This window comes from Trichomycterus rosablanca, chromosome 9 (assembly GCF_030014385.1).
Source record: "Trichomycterus rosablanca isolate fTriRos1 chromosome 9, fTriRos1.hap1, whole genome shotgun sequence".
NCBI lineage: Eukaryota > Metazoa > Chordata > Actinopteri > Siluriformes > Trichomycteridae > Trichomycterus > Trichomycterus rosablanca.
This window is the reverse complement of record NC_085996.1, coordinates 27,301,635-27,320,951: the sequence shown is the minus strand read 5'-3', so window position 1 is coordinate 27,320,951 and position 19,317 is coordinate 27,301,635. Positions and strand designations below refer to the sequence as shown.

The window sequence follows — 19,317 nt, the reverse complement described above, 5'->3', positions numbered from 1 at the left end:
GACCTAAATAATACCTGCTCTGTGGTGGTCCTGACCATTGAAGAACAGAGTAAAAGGAGGTTAAAACAGTATGCAGAGAAACAGATGGACTACAGTCAGTAATTGTAGAACTACAAAGTGCTTCTATATGGTAAGTGGAGCTGATAAAATTGACAGTGAGTGTAGAAACAAGGAGGTGGTCATAATGTTATGCCCGATCGGTGTATATGGACTATATTATGGATTGTGTTAGCCACAACAGCATCATTGCATTAGCCTCTGCATTAGCACACATTAGCTATATTTTTACACACTTTATATGCCATTATTACATTTGTTTGTGTCCTCAGTTCCCAAACCATTAAAATATCTCATTAATGCGGAAGCTAATGGAAAACAGTACTAAACATGGCTCTGTCCCAACTTTTATCAGTCTGTTGCAGACATGTAATTCTAAATTTATATATTTATATATGGAATATAATATATCTATATTTAATTTATTTATATATATATTTGTGTATTTACAAACTTCAGTGATCAGTGAAAACATTGAAAATCTTTTTATTTTTACTTTTGTCAGGTAAATAAAAATTTAAGAGAATTAACAAATCACACATTCTTCTTTTTATTGCATTTTACAAAATGTTCCATCATTTCTGGAAACATGGTTTGTACATACAAAAAGCTTCTGATAGATGAATTATGCAAAGTCGGGTTTAATCAGATTACTGAGGTGTACACCTTTATCAGTGATACACAGACACACTTAATGAGCTGCAAAATAAACAGAGGTATTATTTATTTAAAATAATAATACTTTGGTGCCCAGGTGGCACAGCGGGATATTCCGCTAACACACCAGCACCGAGATTCTAAACTCCTCTGTTCGAAACTCGGCGTTGCCACCGGTCGGCTGGGCGCCATCTAGCAGGCATAATTGGCAGTGCCTGCAGCAGACACGACGTCTCTGCTAGGGAGGGATGACCGGACTATGTGGGTGAGGTCTTCAAACTCTGTGTAAGAACCCTAATTGGCAGTTAGAGAGGCGCCTGTGCGGAGTGCATAGGTGAAAAAGGGTTCCGCTAAGGGCTGCAATATACCCAGCTCAACTGCAATCAGGGATCCCCAAGCAGTGGAAAACAAATTGACTATGCTAAATTGTGGAGAAAATGCATAAATTAAATAGAAACAAACAAAAAAAATAATACTTTGTAGTTCTGAAATTTGAAACTTCCCCAAAAACAAAATAATTACTGTTCTTTTCAACTGGCTAGCTGTGGTTCTGATTTCACCGACAGTTGATATAAAATGTTATTAAAAACACAGACCGTGACCAAAAAGTGGCCCACTTATTAAATGCTAACCTGACATCTACACAATCGTGGTCCAATATAAAGGATAACTGGAAATGTTTAGCATTTTTACACCTGTCTGTAAATATCATTTACTTTGCCAAACAGTGCTTACAAGCATGCACACAGAAGTATGCACACACATTAACACAATATACACTGATCAACCATAACATTAAAACCACCTCTTTGTTTCTACACTGTCCATTTTATCAGCTTCACTTACCATTTAGAAGCACTTTGTAGTTCTACAATTACTGACTGTAGTCCATCTGTTTCTCTGCATGCTTTGTTAGCCCCCTTTCATGCTGTTCTTCAATGGTCAGGACTCTCCTAGGTCCACTACAGAGTAGGTATTATTTATTGGTGGATGATTCTCAGCACTGCAGTGACACTGACATGGTGGTGGTGTGTTAGTGTGTGTTGTGCTGGTATGAGTGGATAAGACACAGCAGTGTTGATTGAGTTTTTAAACACTACACTGTCACTGCTGGACTGAGAATAGTCCACCAACCAAAAATATATCCAGCCAACAGCACCCTGTGGGCAGCGTCCTGTGACCACTGATGAAGGTCTAGAAGATGACCAACTCAAACAGCAGCAATGGATGAGTGATCATCTCTGACTTTACATCTACAAGATGGACGAACTAGGTAGGAGTGTCTAATAGAGTGGACAGTGAGTGGACACGGTATTTAAAAACTCCAGCAGCGCTGCTGTGTCTAATCCAGCATACCAGCACAACACACACTAACACACCACCACCATGTCAGTGTCACTGCAGTGCTAAGAATGATCCACCACCTAAATAATACCTGCTCTGTGGTGGTCCTGTGGGGGTCCTGACCATGGACTACAGTCAGTAATTGTAGAACTACAAAGTGCTTCTATATGGTAAGTGGAGCTGATAAAATGGACAGTGAGTGTAGAAACAAGGAGGTGGTTTTAATGTTATAGCTGATCAATATATAATTCATAAAAATAAATATAAAGAGTATAAAAGGTTTATAAACTTGCATGTTCATACAAATGATCATGCAATAATGAATCCTTCCCAGTTTTTCATGTGCCTGTTTTGGAGAAAAACCATCGCTCCCTTGAGGTAATGCTTTTAACATTCACCAGCAGTCTGCTCTGGATATCACAGGTTTTCCCTCCACTCTCTGAGCTCTTCCTGTTCCGAAACGGGTTCAGTCACACAAACTGAGCCCTTGATCCTTTTCTAGCTTCACTTTTGATTCTATCTCGGGATCCAGCTCCGGCTCGGTGATTTCATGCAGTGAGAACTGCACTGTGCTGATTGTGACGGGGCAGCTGCGCGGGTAGAGTTTGAACTGCTCAAACGGGTCATTACACCACCTACCTACTCTTTTGGACCAGTCCGTCCACCTTGCCATGCACTGGCTCTGTGGCCTTAGCGAGTGCAGCCCCATGACCGGGGCTGAACGTGGCTCACACCCAGAGTGCCTGCAGACCTGCCACAGGGAGTGCATGTCCTTACAGAGGAGCTGCCGAAAGTTGGGCTTGAGCAAAAGATAAATGAGGGGGTTGTAGATAGTGGAGGATTTGGACAACATGGCAGAAAGAGCAAACGCCAGTGGAGGGATTTTCTCTGGATCGCCAAATGCTGCCCATATAGAGACAAAAGCGTATGGACTCCATGCTGCAATGAATCCTATACATACGGCCACACTGAGCTGTACAGAAAGAGAAAAGAAAGTAAACAGTATTTATTTGCTATGTAAATGAACTATACACATTATAAACAACAGTATGGGGATGTCTGACTATGAGAATTCATACAATCCAATCCAAGTGTTACAATCCACACCTAAGGTGTTCAGTGGGGTCGAGATCAGGGCCTCCTGACTTTATGGACAATACACTATATTGCCAAACGTATTCACTCACCCATCCAAATCATTGAATTCAGGTGTTCCAATCACTTCCATGGCCACAGGTGTACAAAACCAAGCACCTAGGAATGAAGACTGCTTCTACAAACATTTGTGAAAGAATGGGTCGCTCTCAGGAGCTCAGTAAATTCCAGCGTGGTACCGTGATAGGATGCCACCTGTGCAACAAGTCCAGTCGTGAAATTTCCTCGCTACTAAATATTCCACAGTCAACTGTCAGTGATATTATAACAAAGTGGAAGCAATTGGGAACGACAGCAGCTCAGCCACCAAGTGTTAGGCCACGTAAAATGACAGAGCGGGGTCAGCGGATGCTGAGACGCATAGTGTGCAGAGGTCGCCAACTTTCTGCAGAGTCAATCGCTACAGACCTCCAATATATGGTTTTTATTTGACACAGTTACACTGAATTTATGCATGAACCACTTCCCAATACTCATCTGGTACTGGCAACACTCCACCCCACATTGTGTTCTGCACTGATTTTGCAATACAGCATTATATTAACCAAGGCTCATGGCAGGACTAGTCTATTACTCTCCTTTGCAGTAAATACATCAGCCATAACATTAAACCCACCTCCTTGTTTCTACACTTGCTGTCCATTTTATCAGCTCCACTTACCATATAGAAGCACTTTGTAGTTCTACAATTACTGACTGTAGTCAATCTGTTTCTCTACATACTTTTTTAGCCTGCTTTTACCCTGTTCTTCAATGGTCAGGACCCCCACAGGACCACCACAGAGTAGGTATTATTTTGGTGGTGGATCATTCTCAGCACTGCAATGACACTGACATGGTGGTGGTGTGTTAGTGTGTGTTGTGCTGGTATGAGTGGATAAGACACAGCAGCGCTGATGGAGTTTTTAAACACCTGTCACTGCTGGACTGAGAATAGTCCACCAACCAAAAATATCCAGCCAACAGGTCATGTTACCACTGATGAAGGTCTAGAAGATGACCAACTCAAACAGCAGCAATAGATGAGCGATCAGCTCTGACTTTACATCTACAAGGTGGACCAACTAGGTAGAAGTGTCTAATAGAGTGGACAGTGAGTGGACACGATTTAAAAACACACACTAACACACCACCACTATGTCATTGTCACTGCAGTGCTGAGAATGATCCACCACCTAAATAATACCTGCTCTGTGGTGGTCCTGTGGGGGGTCCTGACCATTGAAGAACAGGTTGAAAACAGGCTAAAAAGTATGTAGAGAAACAGACAGACTACAGTCAATAATTGTAGAACTACAAAGTGCTTCTATATGGTAAGTGGAGCTGATAAAATGGCCAGTAAGTGTAGAAACAAGGAGGTGGTTTTAATGCTATGGCTGATCAGTATAAATAAATGGTAAATGATTTTTTCATTAGTGGTCTTAGACATTTGCCCCACAGTGTATATTAGTAGATTCATAATGACTAATAATAACTTCCTGTGCTGATTTTTAAAGCCTGCAGACAAGGCCTCATTGAGCACTATAATTAATAATAATAATAATACATTTTATTTATATAGCGCTTTTCAAGATACTCAAAGACGCTTTACATAAGACAAATAATCAAAACAAATACGTACATACACCATACAAATCATAGTACAAAATCAAAATAGTACATCAACATCAAGAATAATTAAGATAAAAACAAAGAGAGCAGCATAAGACAGTTCATTAAAAATTAGCTAAATTATGAGAGAGAACAACAAATATAGAACAATTTCTTAAAATTAGACAGAAACAGGACAGATTTACATGCAATCAGGAAACTGAAAACTTTACAAGTTTTAGGATCTAGGACTTCACATTTCTGTCGTGATCTAAGTATAAAAACTATTAAAAAGAATAGCAAAAATAAAAGCATTTATTTCGTGTTGTTACAAGTTAAATGCCATATTGAATAGATGAGTTTTGAGAAGTGACTTGAATTTGGACAGGTCAGGACAATCTCGTAGGTGTTTGGGGAGAGCATTCCATAAAGATGGAGCAGCTATGGAAAAGGCCCTGTCACCCCAGGTCCGGTGCTTGGTCCTAGAGGGTATGGACAGTAGGTTAGCCTCAGAAGAGCGAAGGCTACGGGAGGGAATGTGCTGATGGAGCAGGTCGGTGAGGTAGGATGGGGCCTGATTATGGAGAGCTTTGTGAGTGAATAGAAGAATTTTGAATTGAATGCGTTGAGCAACGGGAAGCCAATGAAGTTTTTGTAGAACAGGTGTAATATGATCACGGGAGCGAGTATGAGTAAGGAGGCGAGCAGCTGAATTCTGGATATACTGAAGTTTTTTTAGGATTTTGTTAGATGTACCATAAAGGATGCTATTGCAATAATCAATTCTGGATGTAATAAAAGCATGAATCAAGGTTTCGGCGGCAGAAAAGGAGAGTGATGGACGTAGACGTGCTATGTTTTTTAGATGAAAGAAAGCAGTTTTGGTGATGTGATTTACATGGCGGTCAAAAGAGAGGTTGCTATCAAAAATTACACCAAGATTTCGGATGTTAGAAGACGGAGACAAAGTGTCATTATCAATGGTAATTTGAAAATTTTTTGTGGTTTTTGCCAGGGATGTAGGACCTACAATGATCATATCTGATTTTTCACAGTTTAATTTGAGGAAATTAGCTTTCATCCACAATTTCATTTCAGTGATGCAATTTGTCAGAGTGGAGTGAAGTTCAGTATTAATGGATTTGGAGGAGATGTAAAGCTGAATATCATCAGCATAGCAGTGGAAATGTAAACCATGCCGACGTATGATGTCACCAAGGGGGAGCATATAAAGAATAAACAAAAGGGGACCTAACACTGAGCCTTGGGGAACGCCTTGGGACAGTGGAGCAATGGCAGAACTACAATTGTTGATATTAACAAACTGTTGTCTGTTTACGAGATATGACCTTAACCACAAAAGGGCAGTACCAGTGATGTTGACAGAGGATTCAAGGCGGGACAGAAGAATGGAGTGATTAATGGTGTCAAAAGCTGCAGTAAGATCAAGGAGGACGAGAATATTAATTTGTCCAGAGTCTGAGGAAAGAAGAAGGTCATTTGTGACTTTGAGGAGGGCTGACTCAGTGCTGTGCTGGGGGCGGAAACCAGACTGAAATGATTCAAATAGATTATTGGAATTTAGGTGATCTTTGAGCTGTGAGGCAACAACACGTTCCAGTATTTTCGACAGAAATGGAAGATTGGAAATGGGCCGAAAGTTACTCATAATGTTAGAGTCAAGTCCAGGTTTTTTAAGTATGGGAGTAACAGCAGCCAATTTGAGTGATTGAGGGACTGAGCCAGAACTAAGAGAGGAATTGATTATCTCTGTGATAAGTGATGAGATAACTGGAAAACAACCCTTAACAAGTTTTGATGGAGCAGGATCCAAAACACAAGTGGAGCTTCGCATCCCTGTTAAGATCTCAGATAGGTCCAAAAGAGACACAGGTGAGAACTGAGACAGAGGCTGGGTAATAAATTGAGATGAGATAGGCGGAGAAACAGAGATGACAGGGGAAACTGTCAGAAAATTGTGGATATTCTCAACTTTTGTTTGAAAAAATGAGAGGTAAGAGTTACACTTGTCAACTGTAAAGGAATTGGTAGTATTGTCAACTGGTTTGAGAAGTTTATTTATTGTGGAAAAGAGAGTCTTAGGATTTGTTGATCCAGCATGTATGAGTTCGGAATAGTAAGTGGATCGGGCTGCCGTAAGAGCGTCTTTGTAATGTTGAAGATAATCAGAATAAATCTGATAATGTACTGTTAGACCGGTTTTCTTATAAAGTCTTTCAAGCTGGCGTTTACGGGATTTCATTTGGTGAAGCTCAATTGTGTACCATGGTGCGGAATGACTAAATGAAACAAATTTGGTTCTCAAAGGAGCCAGCTCATCAAGACATGAGGCGAGTATGTCATTATAGTAATCGACAAGGTCAGATGAATTACTAGACAGTACAGGACAGACAGACATCTTTTTAACAAGAGAATCTGAGAAAGCAGAGGGAGAGATATATTGAAGATTCCTGAAGGATATTTTACGTTTAGCTCTAGTGATGGGCCTAGTGACCTCAATGTCCATGATGATTGTCAAATGATCAGAGACAGTAAGGTCATGGCTGGACGGCTGATGAACTAGGACACCAGTAGAGCAGACAAGGTCAAGAGTATGACCTTTTTTATGAGTTGGAAAATGTATATGTTGTGTGAAATTAAAACACTGTAACAATTCCAAAAATTCCCTGGCAAATTTACAGTTGTTGTCATCAATATGGATGTTAAAATCACCCATAAGCAGTACAGAGGATGAGAGGGCACTAAGCTGGGTTAAAAAATCTGAAAAATCAGAGAGAAAGGAAGCGTTTGGCTTTGGCGGACGATAAACTACAGCAGTGACCAGAGGAGAAGGCCCTGACAACTTGAAAGCCAGGTGTTCAAAAGAAAGAGCAGCAGGAAAAGACAAAGTGGTTATTTTAATATCATCCCTATAGACTGCAGCAACACCACCACCTCGCCCTTCCATACGAGGTTCATCAATATACGAGTATCCCATTGGCGTGGTCTGATTTAACGTAAAATAATCCAAGGGTTTATGCCAAGTTTCAGTGAGACAGAAAAAGTCTAGTTCACTGTCAGATATAAATTCACTAAGTACAGTACTTTTTGTGTTGAGTGAACGAACATTAAGCAATGCCATTTTCAAGTGGTATTGTTGTGTAGTTGGCTGTGAGGAACGAGGAAGAGAACGGAGATTTGCTAAGTCCACTCCGCGTTTTCTATCCCACTCCGTGGACAGCGTTGTCATGGAGACTACACCGCTACTGGTGTGCAAGGCAGCAGCGCTCTGATGACGTGTTTGCGGAGCGACAGTGCGCACGGCTGACCAGAAGGATGGAATAGCGTTACCGTTTCGAAGATAAACAAGCTTTCTCCGGGAGCCCCTGTGAATATAACGAGGCCGGCGAAGGAGTCCAAGCTGTTTGATGACTGAAATACACGATGGAGTAGTGCAGTTGTTGAACTTCCTCAGCTGGTCAACGGAATAGTTCAACATCGTGCCGATCCCAGGAAAACTCACCCACCGTTCACCACCGGCCGCAGACGCGATGTAGAGTAGAAAGAACAAAAAGTATCAAAAGCACAAATAAAAGTATCAAAAGTAACATAAAAGAAATAGATCCACAAGGTGTGTAAAAAGATGAAAACGAAAAACGATAAAAATACAATAAAATACGGTAAAATACGGTAACGGTAGCGGCAGCCAAATGCGCCAGCGTCCACCATCACCATGGCAACTCTGAATGATTATAATAATTGGTCAATTAAAATCTACCTGCTGCTTTCTGGACCCTGTTCTGATTATTTAAGTAAAGGTTTTGAGCAATTGTATTGTGAATAATCACATTTCCTCTTGTAATATGCCTTCTACTCTACTAACTATATCTAACTGTAAATATAACAGCATATGCTGATCAGTAATCTGTATATTTAATGCCCTGTATAAAGCTACATTATTTTATTCAGTTTAGGGTCTGGACTCTGATGCAGCTCCTCCAAAACAAAACAAAAATTTATTTTTTCACTGTTCTGTTGATTTACATGTGTGTTATCTTGTTGCATCATTAAATGCCTTTAGATTTTAATATATATTTAGATAATTGATCACTATCTTGACATTAACCAGTGAAACAATGATGCTTTCTCCACCATGTTTCACAGTTAAGATGGGTTTTTGTCATAAGACATGCAGATGTGTTTGTCTGTCACTGTAACTTGCAAGATTATCTGACCACTTTTTTCTGAGAAATGCTTTGGTGTACAGTTACTGACTGTACTGGCAGTTGCTATGCATTCACCCTCTAATATATTAATATAAAGGCAACAAATGATGAACACTACTAATCAGCTTTTCTGGTTTGTGGATCTCAGCAAATTGACAATTCCACTAAGGTAATGGCATATGCTAGCGCAACATACACCAATGAGGCATAACATTATGACCACCTCTTCCTAATATTGTGTTGGTACCCCTATTGCTGCCAAAACAGCTCTGCAACTGTGATGCACTGTGTATTCGGACACCGTTCTATCAGAACCAGCATTAACTTCTTCAGCAGTGTGAGCTACAGTAGCTCGTCTGAACCATGCTGGGATTGTAACACTGTATGTTTACTGGGAACAGCTCTTGGCTGAATATGTTTGGTTGGTGCAATTTCATTAATCCTATACTGCAGCATCTAATTGACATCTAATACCAGCATTACATTCACTACTATATCACCATGTATAATAACTGGTCAGTAGTGGTCTTGTTAGATGTAATCAGCATGTCTGATGTATGTCTGTGTGTGTGTCTTGCCTTCACTATGATGGTCTGGACGTTGGTCACTCGCCCTGAGATGTGCTGCTTCACAGCTCTGCGTGACCCTCTCACAGTGAGCAGGATATGCGTGTAAGAAAGCACAATGATGGTGCAGGGCAGCAGGTAGCAGCAGATGAAGAGTGTTATGGTGTAGGAGCGGGCGACCGGATCCTTGTTAGACCAGACCCAGTCGATACAGCAGGCGGTGCCGTAGGGCTCTGGACCGTACTGACCCCAGTGAGCCAGCGGAGAACAGGCGAACAGCAGTGCATACCCCCATGCACAGGCTATTAACACACGGCCATGTTCAAAGCCAATCCTGTTACCTTCACACATACACAAATACACCAATATTATCATACATGAATTGTTAACATACTACTGTACATTAAATAGATATACTGTTTTACACAGACTACATAGCTAAAAGTATGTCGGTACTCCTTCTAAATGGTGGATTCATCTGTTTAGTCACAATCACTGTTTACATGATAACAAGAATACAGCCAAGGTACGCCTCTCAGGTGGCGCAGCGGTAAAGTACGCTAGCGCACCAGAGTTGGGGTTTCGAATACATCGTATCAAATCTCACACACTGTTGGGCGGCAGCATGAACAACGACTGGCTGTTGTTCAGGGTTAGAGGGTAAGAAAGTCGGATCATAGGTCCTCATAACTGGTGCAACTGCGGCCCCTGCTGGCTGACTGATGGCGCCTGCACAGGGCTGAGGAATAATGCTGATGGGGGTGTGGCCCTCCGTACACAGTGCCCGTCAGTGTATGAACTCGACTCGTGCAGGTGAAAAATGCAGTCTGTACTGACTGTACGTGCCGGAGGGGGCATATGTCAGTTGAGAGGCGTCCTCAGTCAGCAGGGAAGGGTCGAATCAGTATAGAGGACACATGCCCTGTGCACTATTCTATGTTACAGTAAACCACCAATGCCATTACTGCAAAGCTACAATGTCTAGGAGCAACAACAGCTCAGCAATACTACTAAGTACTAGGTCACATTTACATGCTATGTATAAAGAACAAAATCATCTGGCTTAACTTCAAATTCACTACTGAGTTCCAAACAGCCACTTGAACATTATTAGTACAATGACTATTCATCAAAAGCATCAAGAATTGGCTTTCCATGCCCAAACCAATATTACATTTACATTTTCAGCATTTAGTTGACGCTTTTGTCCAAAGCAACTTATAGTACCGTGACAGTATATTATCTAAACAATTGAGGTTTAAGTGCCTTGCTCAAGGGTCCAACAGTGGCAAGCTGACAGTTTTGAGGCTTGAACCGGTGACCTTTCGATTACTAGTCCAGTACCTTAACTGCTAGGCTACAACTGCCCCCACATAAACCTAATTGTGTAGACTGACAAATAGATTGTCTGTTAGATGGGTGAAAAGCACACTGCAACTGGAATCTGGAGCAGATGAAGCATGTTCCCTGGAATAATTAATTTTAAACCTATCACATGCAACCATACTTTTGGCCATGTAGTGCAATCATTTGTATTGTATGTTTGTGTTCTTACCATAGATAGGATAACACACTTTAAGACAGCAGACAGTACTGAGTATCGTAAGAGTGGTGAGAGAGCAAATACCAAATAGAACACCACAGAAGGCATACACTATACACACTGTCTTCCCATACAGCCACCTGCAGACAGGTCAAATAGATCATTATTAATATCTAATTAGACATAACATTAAAACCACCTCCTTGTTTCTACACTCACTGTCCATTTTATCAGCTCCACTTATCATATAGAAGCACTTTGTAGTTCTACAATTACTGACTGTAGTCCATCTGTATCTCTACATACCATTTTTAGCCTGCTTTCACCCTGTTCTACAATGGTCAGGACCCCCACATGACCACCACAGAGTAGGTATTATTTAGGTGCTGGATCATTCTCAGCACTGCAGTGATACTGACATGGTGGTGGTGTGTTAGTGTGTGTTGTGCTGGTATGAGTGGATCAGACACAGCAGAGCTGCTGGAGTTTTTAAATACCATGTCCACTCACTGTCTATTCTATTAGACACTCCTACCTAGTTGGTCCACCTTGTAGATTTAAAGTCAGAGACGATCGCTCATCTATTGCTGCGGTTTGAGTTGGTCATCTTTGAGATCCTCATCAGTGGTCACAGGACGCTGCCTACTGGGCGCTGTTGGCTGGATATTTCTGATTGGTGGACTATTCTCAGTCCAGCGGTGACAGTGAGGTGTTTAAAAACTCCAGCAGTGCTGCTGTGTCTGATCCACTCATACCAGCACAACACACACTAACACACCACCACCATGTCAGTGTCACTGCAGTGCTGAGAATGATCCACCACCCAAATAATACCTGCTCTGTAGTGGTCCTGACCATTGAAGAACAGCATGAAAGGGGGCTAACAAAGCATGCAGAGAAACAGATGGACTACAGTCAGTAATTGTAGAACTACAAAGTGCTTCTACAGTATATGGTAAGTGGAGCTGATAAAATTGACAGTAAGTGTAGAAACAAGGAGGTGGTAAATGAGCTTTTTCCAAAATGTTCCTGCTAGGATATTTTGCTCAATGAACCGACCAGCATGTGTCCCTTTTTTTTTGCCAAATTACTCTGATTAATCTGAGAGCTGCTGGCATTTAACTAACGCTTGACTATGTGTTTTTTAATTGGCTACACCAATTAAATTTACAATTATATTTTTTCATGACATTTGAATAAAGATGGTCTACAAGTGAGAGGAAATACTGTATGTGTTAATGTAATAGGTGATTTTGAAGATAAGTGTGCCAAACTATGTATTATAAAACGGATAGTTCCGGTCCTAAAATCTGATTGGCTGAGCCGCGTTCGAAGCCGTTGTAAAATCCCCGATAAACTCACACCTATGACCACCTCACATCATTCCATATTAATACGCCACTGAAAAGAAAAATTTAATGTTATTTTCGCCCTCATGTTGCCTAGCAACACTGTTAATCGAACTATTTTGCGTCGCGGAAGAATGCTTTATTGTAAGTTTATACACAATAAATACATTTATGAATTAAACATTGTTGTATTTATTATATTTTATGTTGACCGCCGTTTTATAAAAGCAATAAGCCACTCGAGACCGTACGTTACTGTTACGATTTTAGCACGGGGAAAGAAGTTTTAGGCACTCCGCCCAAAAACGTCATCCCCGTGCTAAAATCACAGTAATGCACGGCCTCTCGTGGCTTATTGCTTTAATGTTTCCTAACCTTAATTCAGCAAACACAATGACCGAGTTCTGTCACTAGAACTTATTTTTTGCATTAAAACCCCTTCATTTTTATACTCACTTCATTGTGTAATGGACTTTATTTTAAATAGATTTACTTGCCATTTTTACCCGAAATCAAGATGTCTTATTTAAAGTATTCAGGTATTTTATTGTGTTTGTAGTGAGATTGTAGTGAGATGCCTCCTGTTTACTTTAATTATTTTTGAGATGAGTCTAGAACTGCACTTAAAAAAAAGAAAAATTCTTTATGCATTTCCTCTCCTTTTTTCCTCCCTTTTTAGCGCTTCCAATTGCATCATGCTTCCTCTCCACCAATGCGATCTCTGCTCTGACGAAGATAACCCACGTCCCCTCCGACACGTGGGCAGCAGCCGTATGCATCTTATCACCTACACTTTGACTAGTGCAGTGCAGCTAAGCATTGTGTACGGAACGACACACCCTAAGAGAACTCTTTTCTCATCTCTGTGCAGGCACCACCAATCAGCCAGCAGAGGTCGCAATTGCACCTGTCATGAGAGAGAGAGACCCCATCTGGCTTAGTCCCGCCCATATCTGAACAACAGGCCAATCGTTGTTCATGTGGCTGCTCATCCTCAGCCGGCAGGCAGAGCTGAGATTCGCTATAATGTATTTGAGATCCCAGCTCTGGTTCCAGCGTGTGTTTTTACCACTGCGCCACCTGAGCGGCCAAAAATTATTTAATTTTAAATGAATGTGACAAAACTAACAATAATAGAGGCATTCCGAAAGGAGGCATTACTTTTTCACAGCAATGAAATACAAATATGCCCAGATTAAATTGTTATTATTAATATTATTATCATTACAATGGTCTGCAAATGTAGGTAAGAGGACAGGATTTAGGGAGCAGGTATGTCAAGTCTGTTATGCAGACCAGATGGCGACCCCCAAATACAAAAGCAGACAATTTTTAAAAATAATAATAATAATAATTGTATAAATGTGAATGATTTGTGATGAAACAATGCATGCAGTATATTCGGTATTTCTAAAAATACTGCTTTACAGAAAAGCTAATTATAAACAACTACAATCTTTACTGCAAAAAAACTTAATTACTTGTTTATTTACTTTTTTAACTACCACATATTTACTATATACTACATACTTACTATAAATGATTGATTGTGTAATAAAATATTGAAATCATGGTGTGACTGGTTGTGGTAAAGCAAGCATTCTAATGCATGTAATTTACTGGAAACCTAAAAGACCCCCACAGCTGAATAAAGATGTACTCATTACTATCATGAACTCAACATCAGGATGGGATGCAGCATCTAAATTCAGCAATTCAGCTGCTGTCAGGACTGCATGAACCATCTCCATTATTCTTTATCTCTGTTCCCCATATGTACCTGTGCTGGAAGCTTGATGTGACAGCTAATGGGTAGAGACTGATGGTCATGCCCAGATCACTGACAGCCAGGTTAATGATAAAGAACTCAGCCGGCTTCAACTGATGCTTTCGCTGATAAGACACATAGAGCAGCATGCTGTTCCCACAGAGTGAGCACATGCCTGAAACACACACAGATACATCAAGAGTTTAGGATGCTATATCCAAGTACATACTGAAATAAAAGACCTTTCCTCCAGAACCAGGGTGCAACGCAGATTATAAGTGCAAACAACAAAATACACACAGTGCAGATAAAAAATACAATAAATACAAAAAGCTACAATTAATGTGCAGTCTAATCTAAAAAAAAAATCAGGGGGGTGGGACAAAAAGACAAGTGCAGTGTTGCCCAGTATGCGATACTGGGTAAATGTTAAGTGAGGAAAACATATTCTGATACACAAGTAGCAGTGGTTAGTTGTTTATATTAACATCAGATAATCATAATCATAACAGAAGAATCTTGACATGTCACTAATCATAACAAATATGTCATTCTAACTAATTAGTGGGCCAATATGCATCTTTATTACTTATGTATTACTATATATATATTATATATACATTAACCAGTGTTGCATATTTGTATGCCTTAAAGTCATAAGGCAAGTTTACAGTTTAAAAATACCAAGATCTAAAAACATTTATTAATTTTCAAACTGAAGGAGGTTACAAAACCCATCATCCCCCATGTTCATGTACTTTGACTCCTCAGACGCTGCCATAATGCTAGATACAACAGGTAAGTAAAACACAACACCTGTTTTCAAGTGAATTAAATGGAAAATATACCATTACATTACATTGTTAATTAATGGGTGGAATCTAAATAATGCACAGCAATCACAACTGCTTGTGGTCATTTTCCATCCATGGTACAGGTGTATGCAGTAATTAGGGGTGTTGGAATTGGTACAAAACGTTCTAAAGAAACAACAACAAAAGAAACAACACTTTATAATAATACATTAGGTAAACAAAGCAGCTTTCTAAACCAATTAAAATATGCTTGATAAAAAGCTAGAGTATTTAAATGTAAACCAAATAATGTTTGTTTTTGAATCCATTTAATACATAAACATTTCAATTACTTAAATACTTACTATTTAATACAAATGACCAATTCTGCTTTAAAAATAAATATATATCTGACTTACCAAATATAGAATAGATCACGCCAAACGAGATGTCAGCAGCCAATGGAATGTTTGATTGGAAGGTGCTGTTGTGTACAGGTCTTTGCATCTGAAACACAAATAATATTGTATTTAGTATAAAACAAGTAACGTTAAAATGAAATGTATATAAAATAGAATTATTTGTTTGTGCAACAGTTTTGGTTTAAAAGAGGGACCTTAAGACTTCCATCTCTCTGTCTTATTGTTCCAATTTTTTCTTAGACACTTTATGGAGATTAAAAAAAGCATTTGCTGAGCTTTCTTCAGACTATTGTAGTAAACGCTGGAAGGATAGGGGGCAATTATAAAAAACAGTCATTTCATTTTCTGCTGAACAGAGAAGTGGAGTCACTGGAAAAGAAGCTTTTGCCAACAAATGAATAGTTGCAGTATCTTTACAGGCTAAGCACTACTCCAGTAGATGATGCAGACAAAGAACAGACTTGTGAATCACTAGGTAATTCTTACACTGTAGGATTTCTCATCTTGTACTATAATGATAACATAAGTCTATCTCATCTGCATTTTATTCCAGATGGCTGACCTGGGCTCAATATTTCTTACCTTTCATAGTCAACTGCAAAACAATCTAATGTGACTTTACGTGATAAAATAGCATTTAAAACATTATTTTTTTCATACTGGCTCGCAATCAACGTTCCAGTTTGTCCCAAAGGTGTTCACTGGAGTTTAGGTCACTTTAGTTCCACAAATTTGCCACAAATTTAAAAGTGTACGCTGATCAGCCATAACATTAAAACCGCCTCCTTGTTTCTACACTCACTGTCCATTTTATCAGCTCCACTTACCATAAAGAAGCACTTTGTAGTTCTACAATTACTGACTGTAGTCCATCTGTTTCTTTGCATGCTTTTTTTAGCCTGCTTTCACCCTGTTCTTCAATGGTCAGGACCCCCACAGAGTAGGTATTATTTAGGTTGTGGATGATTCTCAGCACTGCAGTGACACTGACATGGTGGTGGTGTGTTAGTGTGAGTGGATCACACACAGCAGCGCTGCTGGAGTTTTTTTAAAATACCGTGTCCACTCACGGTCCACTCTATTAGACACTCCTACCTACTTGGTCCACCTTGTAGATGTAAAGTCAGAGATGATCGCTCATCTATTGTTGCTGTTTGAGTTGGTAATCTTCTAGATCTTCATCAGTGGTCACAGGACGCTGCCTACGGGCGCTGTTGGATGGATATATTTGGTTGGTGGACTATTATCAGTCCAGCAGTGACAGTGAGGTAAAAACTCCATCAGCGCTGCTGTGTCTTATCCACTCATACAAGCACAACACACACTAACACACCACCAGCATGTCAGTGTCACTGCAGTGCTGAGAATGATCCACCACCCAAATAATACCTGCTCTGTAGTGGTCCTGTGGGGGTCCTGACCATTGAAGAACAGCATGAAAAGGGGCTAACAAAGCATGCAGAGAAACAGATGGACAGTCAGTAATTGTAGAACCACAAAGTAAATTTCGTAAATTTCTTACGAAAGGTACATTATCACCCATTATTACTGTGTGTTTATAAGCCACCCTGTGGTTTAATGGACAGCTATAGAATCTTTTAGTGTTTCTAAAAGCTTCTGACTACCCTCCAATCAAAATGTGAGCCATTCATTACATGCACTTTGGGCGATAGTGCATTTATGTTACACATGAATAACAAGTTTTATGCAGTTATATACAGTATAAGATATAAACTTTACTGTTTAAACTAGGCTCTGAACAAAATCCACATCTTTAATAACAGACTGAACTGCAGACAGGTCAGTCTAACACCTGCACTCATGCCAGCATTACTTGTTTTAGCTTTACTTCTTATTTACTACTATTGTTTTTTGTTGCATGTAACATTTCCTGGTCTTAATTTGCCCCTGTCCCAACGTTTTTGGAATGTCTGCAGGCATCAAATTGAGTTAATTGATCGGATGCATCCTAAAATGCACCCACAACATCTCACACCGTCTGATGACTAAGAATTTGTATGGGCTGCTGTATCCAGACCTTCTAATGCGACTACACAAGCTCCAACAGACTGACTCACTCACTCTCTCCTACAGATTAATGAACACTTCCGTGACAGTGATTGTAGACAGGTAATCTTTTATCAAAGGTCTGCAACACAGTCAGACGTACATCCTAATCAGAGAGCTCTGGTGTGTTGGTTAAAAAATAATAAGGAGACAGAGGGAAAGAGGTTCTCACTTCAAATTAAATATAGTAGCACGGCACAGGTGGTGTGTAGGAGTTTTACACTGTACAGGGCATTTAACCTGAGAAAACCTGCTTTTGAATGTGTGGATGTGACAGAAATCACCCTCAGTAATACCTGATCAGTGCTCAGCCATCAACAGTCTGTACTTCATAAAGCAAAAAGTATTTGGACACCCATCCTAATTATCAGGTTCATGTGTTTCAACCACACTCATGGCTAACAAGTGCATAACCTGTATTCAGCCTCAACTTTGTGGCAAAAGTCTGAGAAAGGTCCTTTTCTGCTGATTTGAGTTTAGTGTTGGGAAATCCCAATGGCCTGCCCAAAGTCCTTACATCAATCGCACCAAATATCTTTGGGATAGACAGAATCTTTGACTGAGAGCCAGACCTTCTCAGCAACCATCACAGACTGACCTCTCAAATGCTCTTTTAATTGCATGAACACAAATGCTTTTGGTACCTCACTTACTCAACATAGAAGAAGAAGATATACTTTATTTGTCATATATACATATACAGGTGTACAGTACAATGAAATTCTTTCTTCGCATATCCAAACTTCCAAACAAGCTGGGGTCAGAGCGCAGGGTCAGCCATCGTACGGCGCCCCTGGAGCAGAAAGGGTTAAGGGCCTTGCTCAAGGACCCAACAGTGGCTGCATAGCAGAGCCTGGATTTGAACCGCCAATTTTCCAGTTGATAGCCCAAAACTCTACCCACTAGGCTACCACTGTCCAACATAACAGCGCTGAGTCTGCTCCTATAATGTAGAATGAGTGTTGGAGGATATAGAGCAATAAATCTAAGCACACTAAATATAAAAAAATCTCTTTAGGTCCTCCAGGCTCCTAGGTCCATTCTTGAGCAAAAACCTCTAACACCAAAGCTGTAGCCATGAACTAAACATTGGGGGTTTGCCATTCTAAAACATTCCTGCCATTAACAGCTGATGTGAACACTGATGTATTCTAACAATTGGCTTTGCGTAATGTTAGAATTAGTGGACTGTTTATTTATCATTTTCTGTATATCTGTATATTGGGAGGGGGCAATTTAAGCATATCTAAATATTGAAGGGGGTGCCCCCCAATATATATTGTAATTACAGCCTTGTCCAACACTGATCCAGTTTCAGGTTAATGGAAAACACAACCAAGATGACCATGTCTTTATGACCCACTGAGATTTTTTTACTTATAATAAACATCTCCCTCATATTTTCAACACACTAACTAAGCAAATTAGAAGCACATAACCAGTTATAACCACATCATAACCCTTTATACTCAAGTTTACCAAGCGTGCCACAAATTTTAAAGCTGACTGTATTTATACCATTGATAAAGCCAGTTAAGAAAAGCTTTCAATAAAATAAATAATTTACTGGGAACTGTTTAACTTAGAATAGAAAAATACTGGAGCCATGCTAAGAATAAAAACACCTGCAAGATTAGAACAGGATGAGTCACAGGATGAGTTCTTAAAAAAATACAAATGTATTTTTTTAAAGAGAAATTACTAACACACCTGCTGGTTGGAGATAAAAAGGGTAAAATGGGTCAGGAAGATGATGTCAAAAATAGTTTTATGGATATA

At 39.9% G+C, this 19,317-nt stretch overlaps 1 protein-coding gene across 1 annotated transcript; it reads right to left on the bottom strand.

Moving 5' to 3' along the window:
- Nucleotides 1–682: 682 nt before the first annotated feature.
- opn7a (opsin 7, group member a) lies at nt 683–15,556 on the bottom strand. The gene is made up of 7 exons (XM_063002502.1): nt 15,469–15,556; nt 14,268–14,430; nt 11,151–11,278; nt 9,608–9,936; nt 2,535–3,031; nt 1,191–1,264; nt 683–723 (listed from the first exon to the last, which is right to left on the bottom strand). Exons 1-7 carry the CDS (start codon nt 15,554–15,556, stop codon nt 683–685), a joined length of 1,320 nt encoding a protein of 439 aa, XP_062858572.1.
- Nucleotides 15,557–19,317: the final 3,761 nt, after the last annotated feature.

Coding starts and splice junctions, on each gene's coding strand:
- opn7a (XM_063002502.1), bottom strand. CDS start 15,556: ATGCAAAGACCTGTACACAACAGCACCTTCCAATCAAACATTCCATTG. Junction 3,032..9,607: donor TCCAGACCATCATAGTGAAG/GCAAGACACACA, acceptor CTTTCTGTACAG/CTCAGTGTGGCCGTATGTAT. Junction 724..1,190: donor TCAAATTTCAGAACTACAAA/GTATTATTTTTT, acceptor TCACTGATAAAG/GTGTACACCTCAGTAATCTG.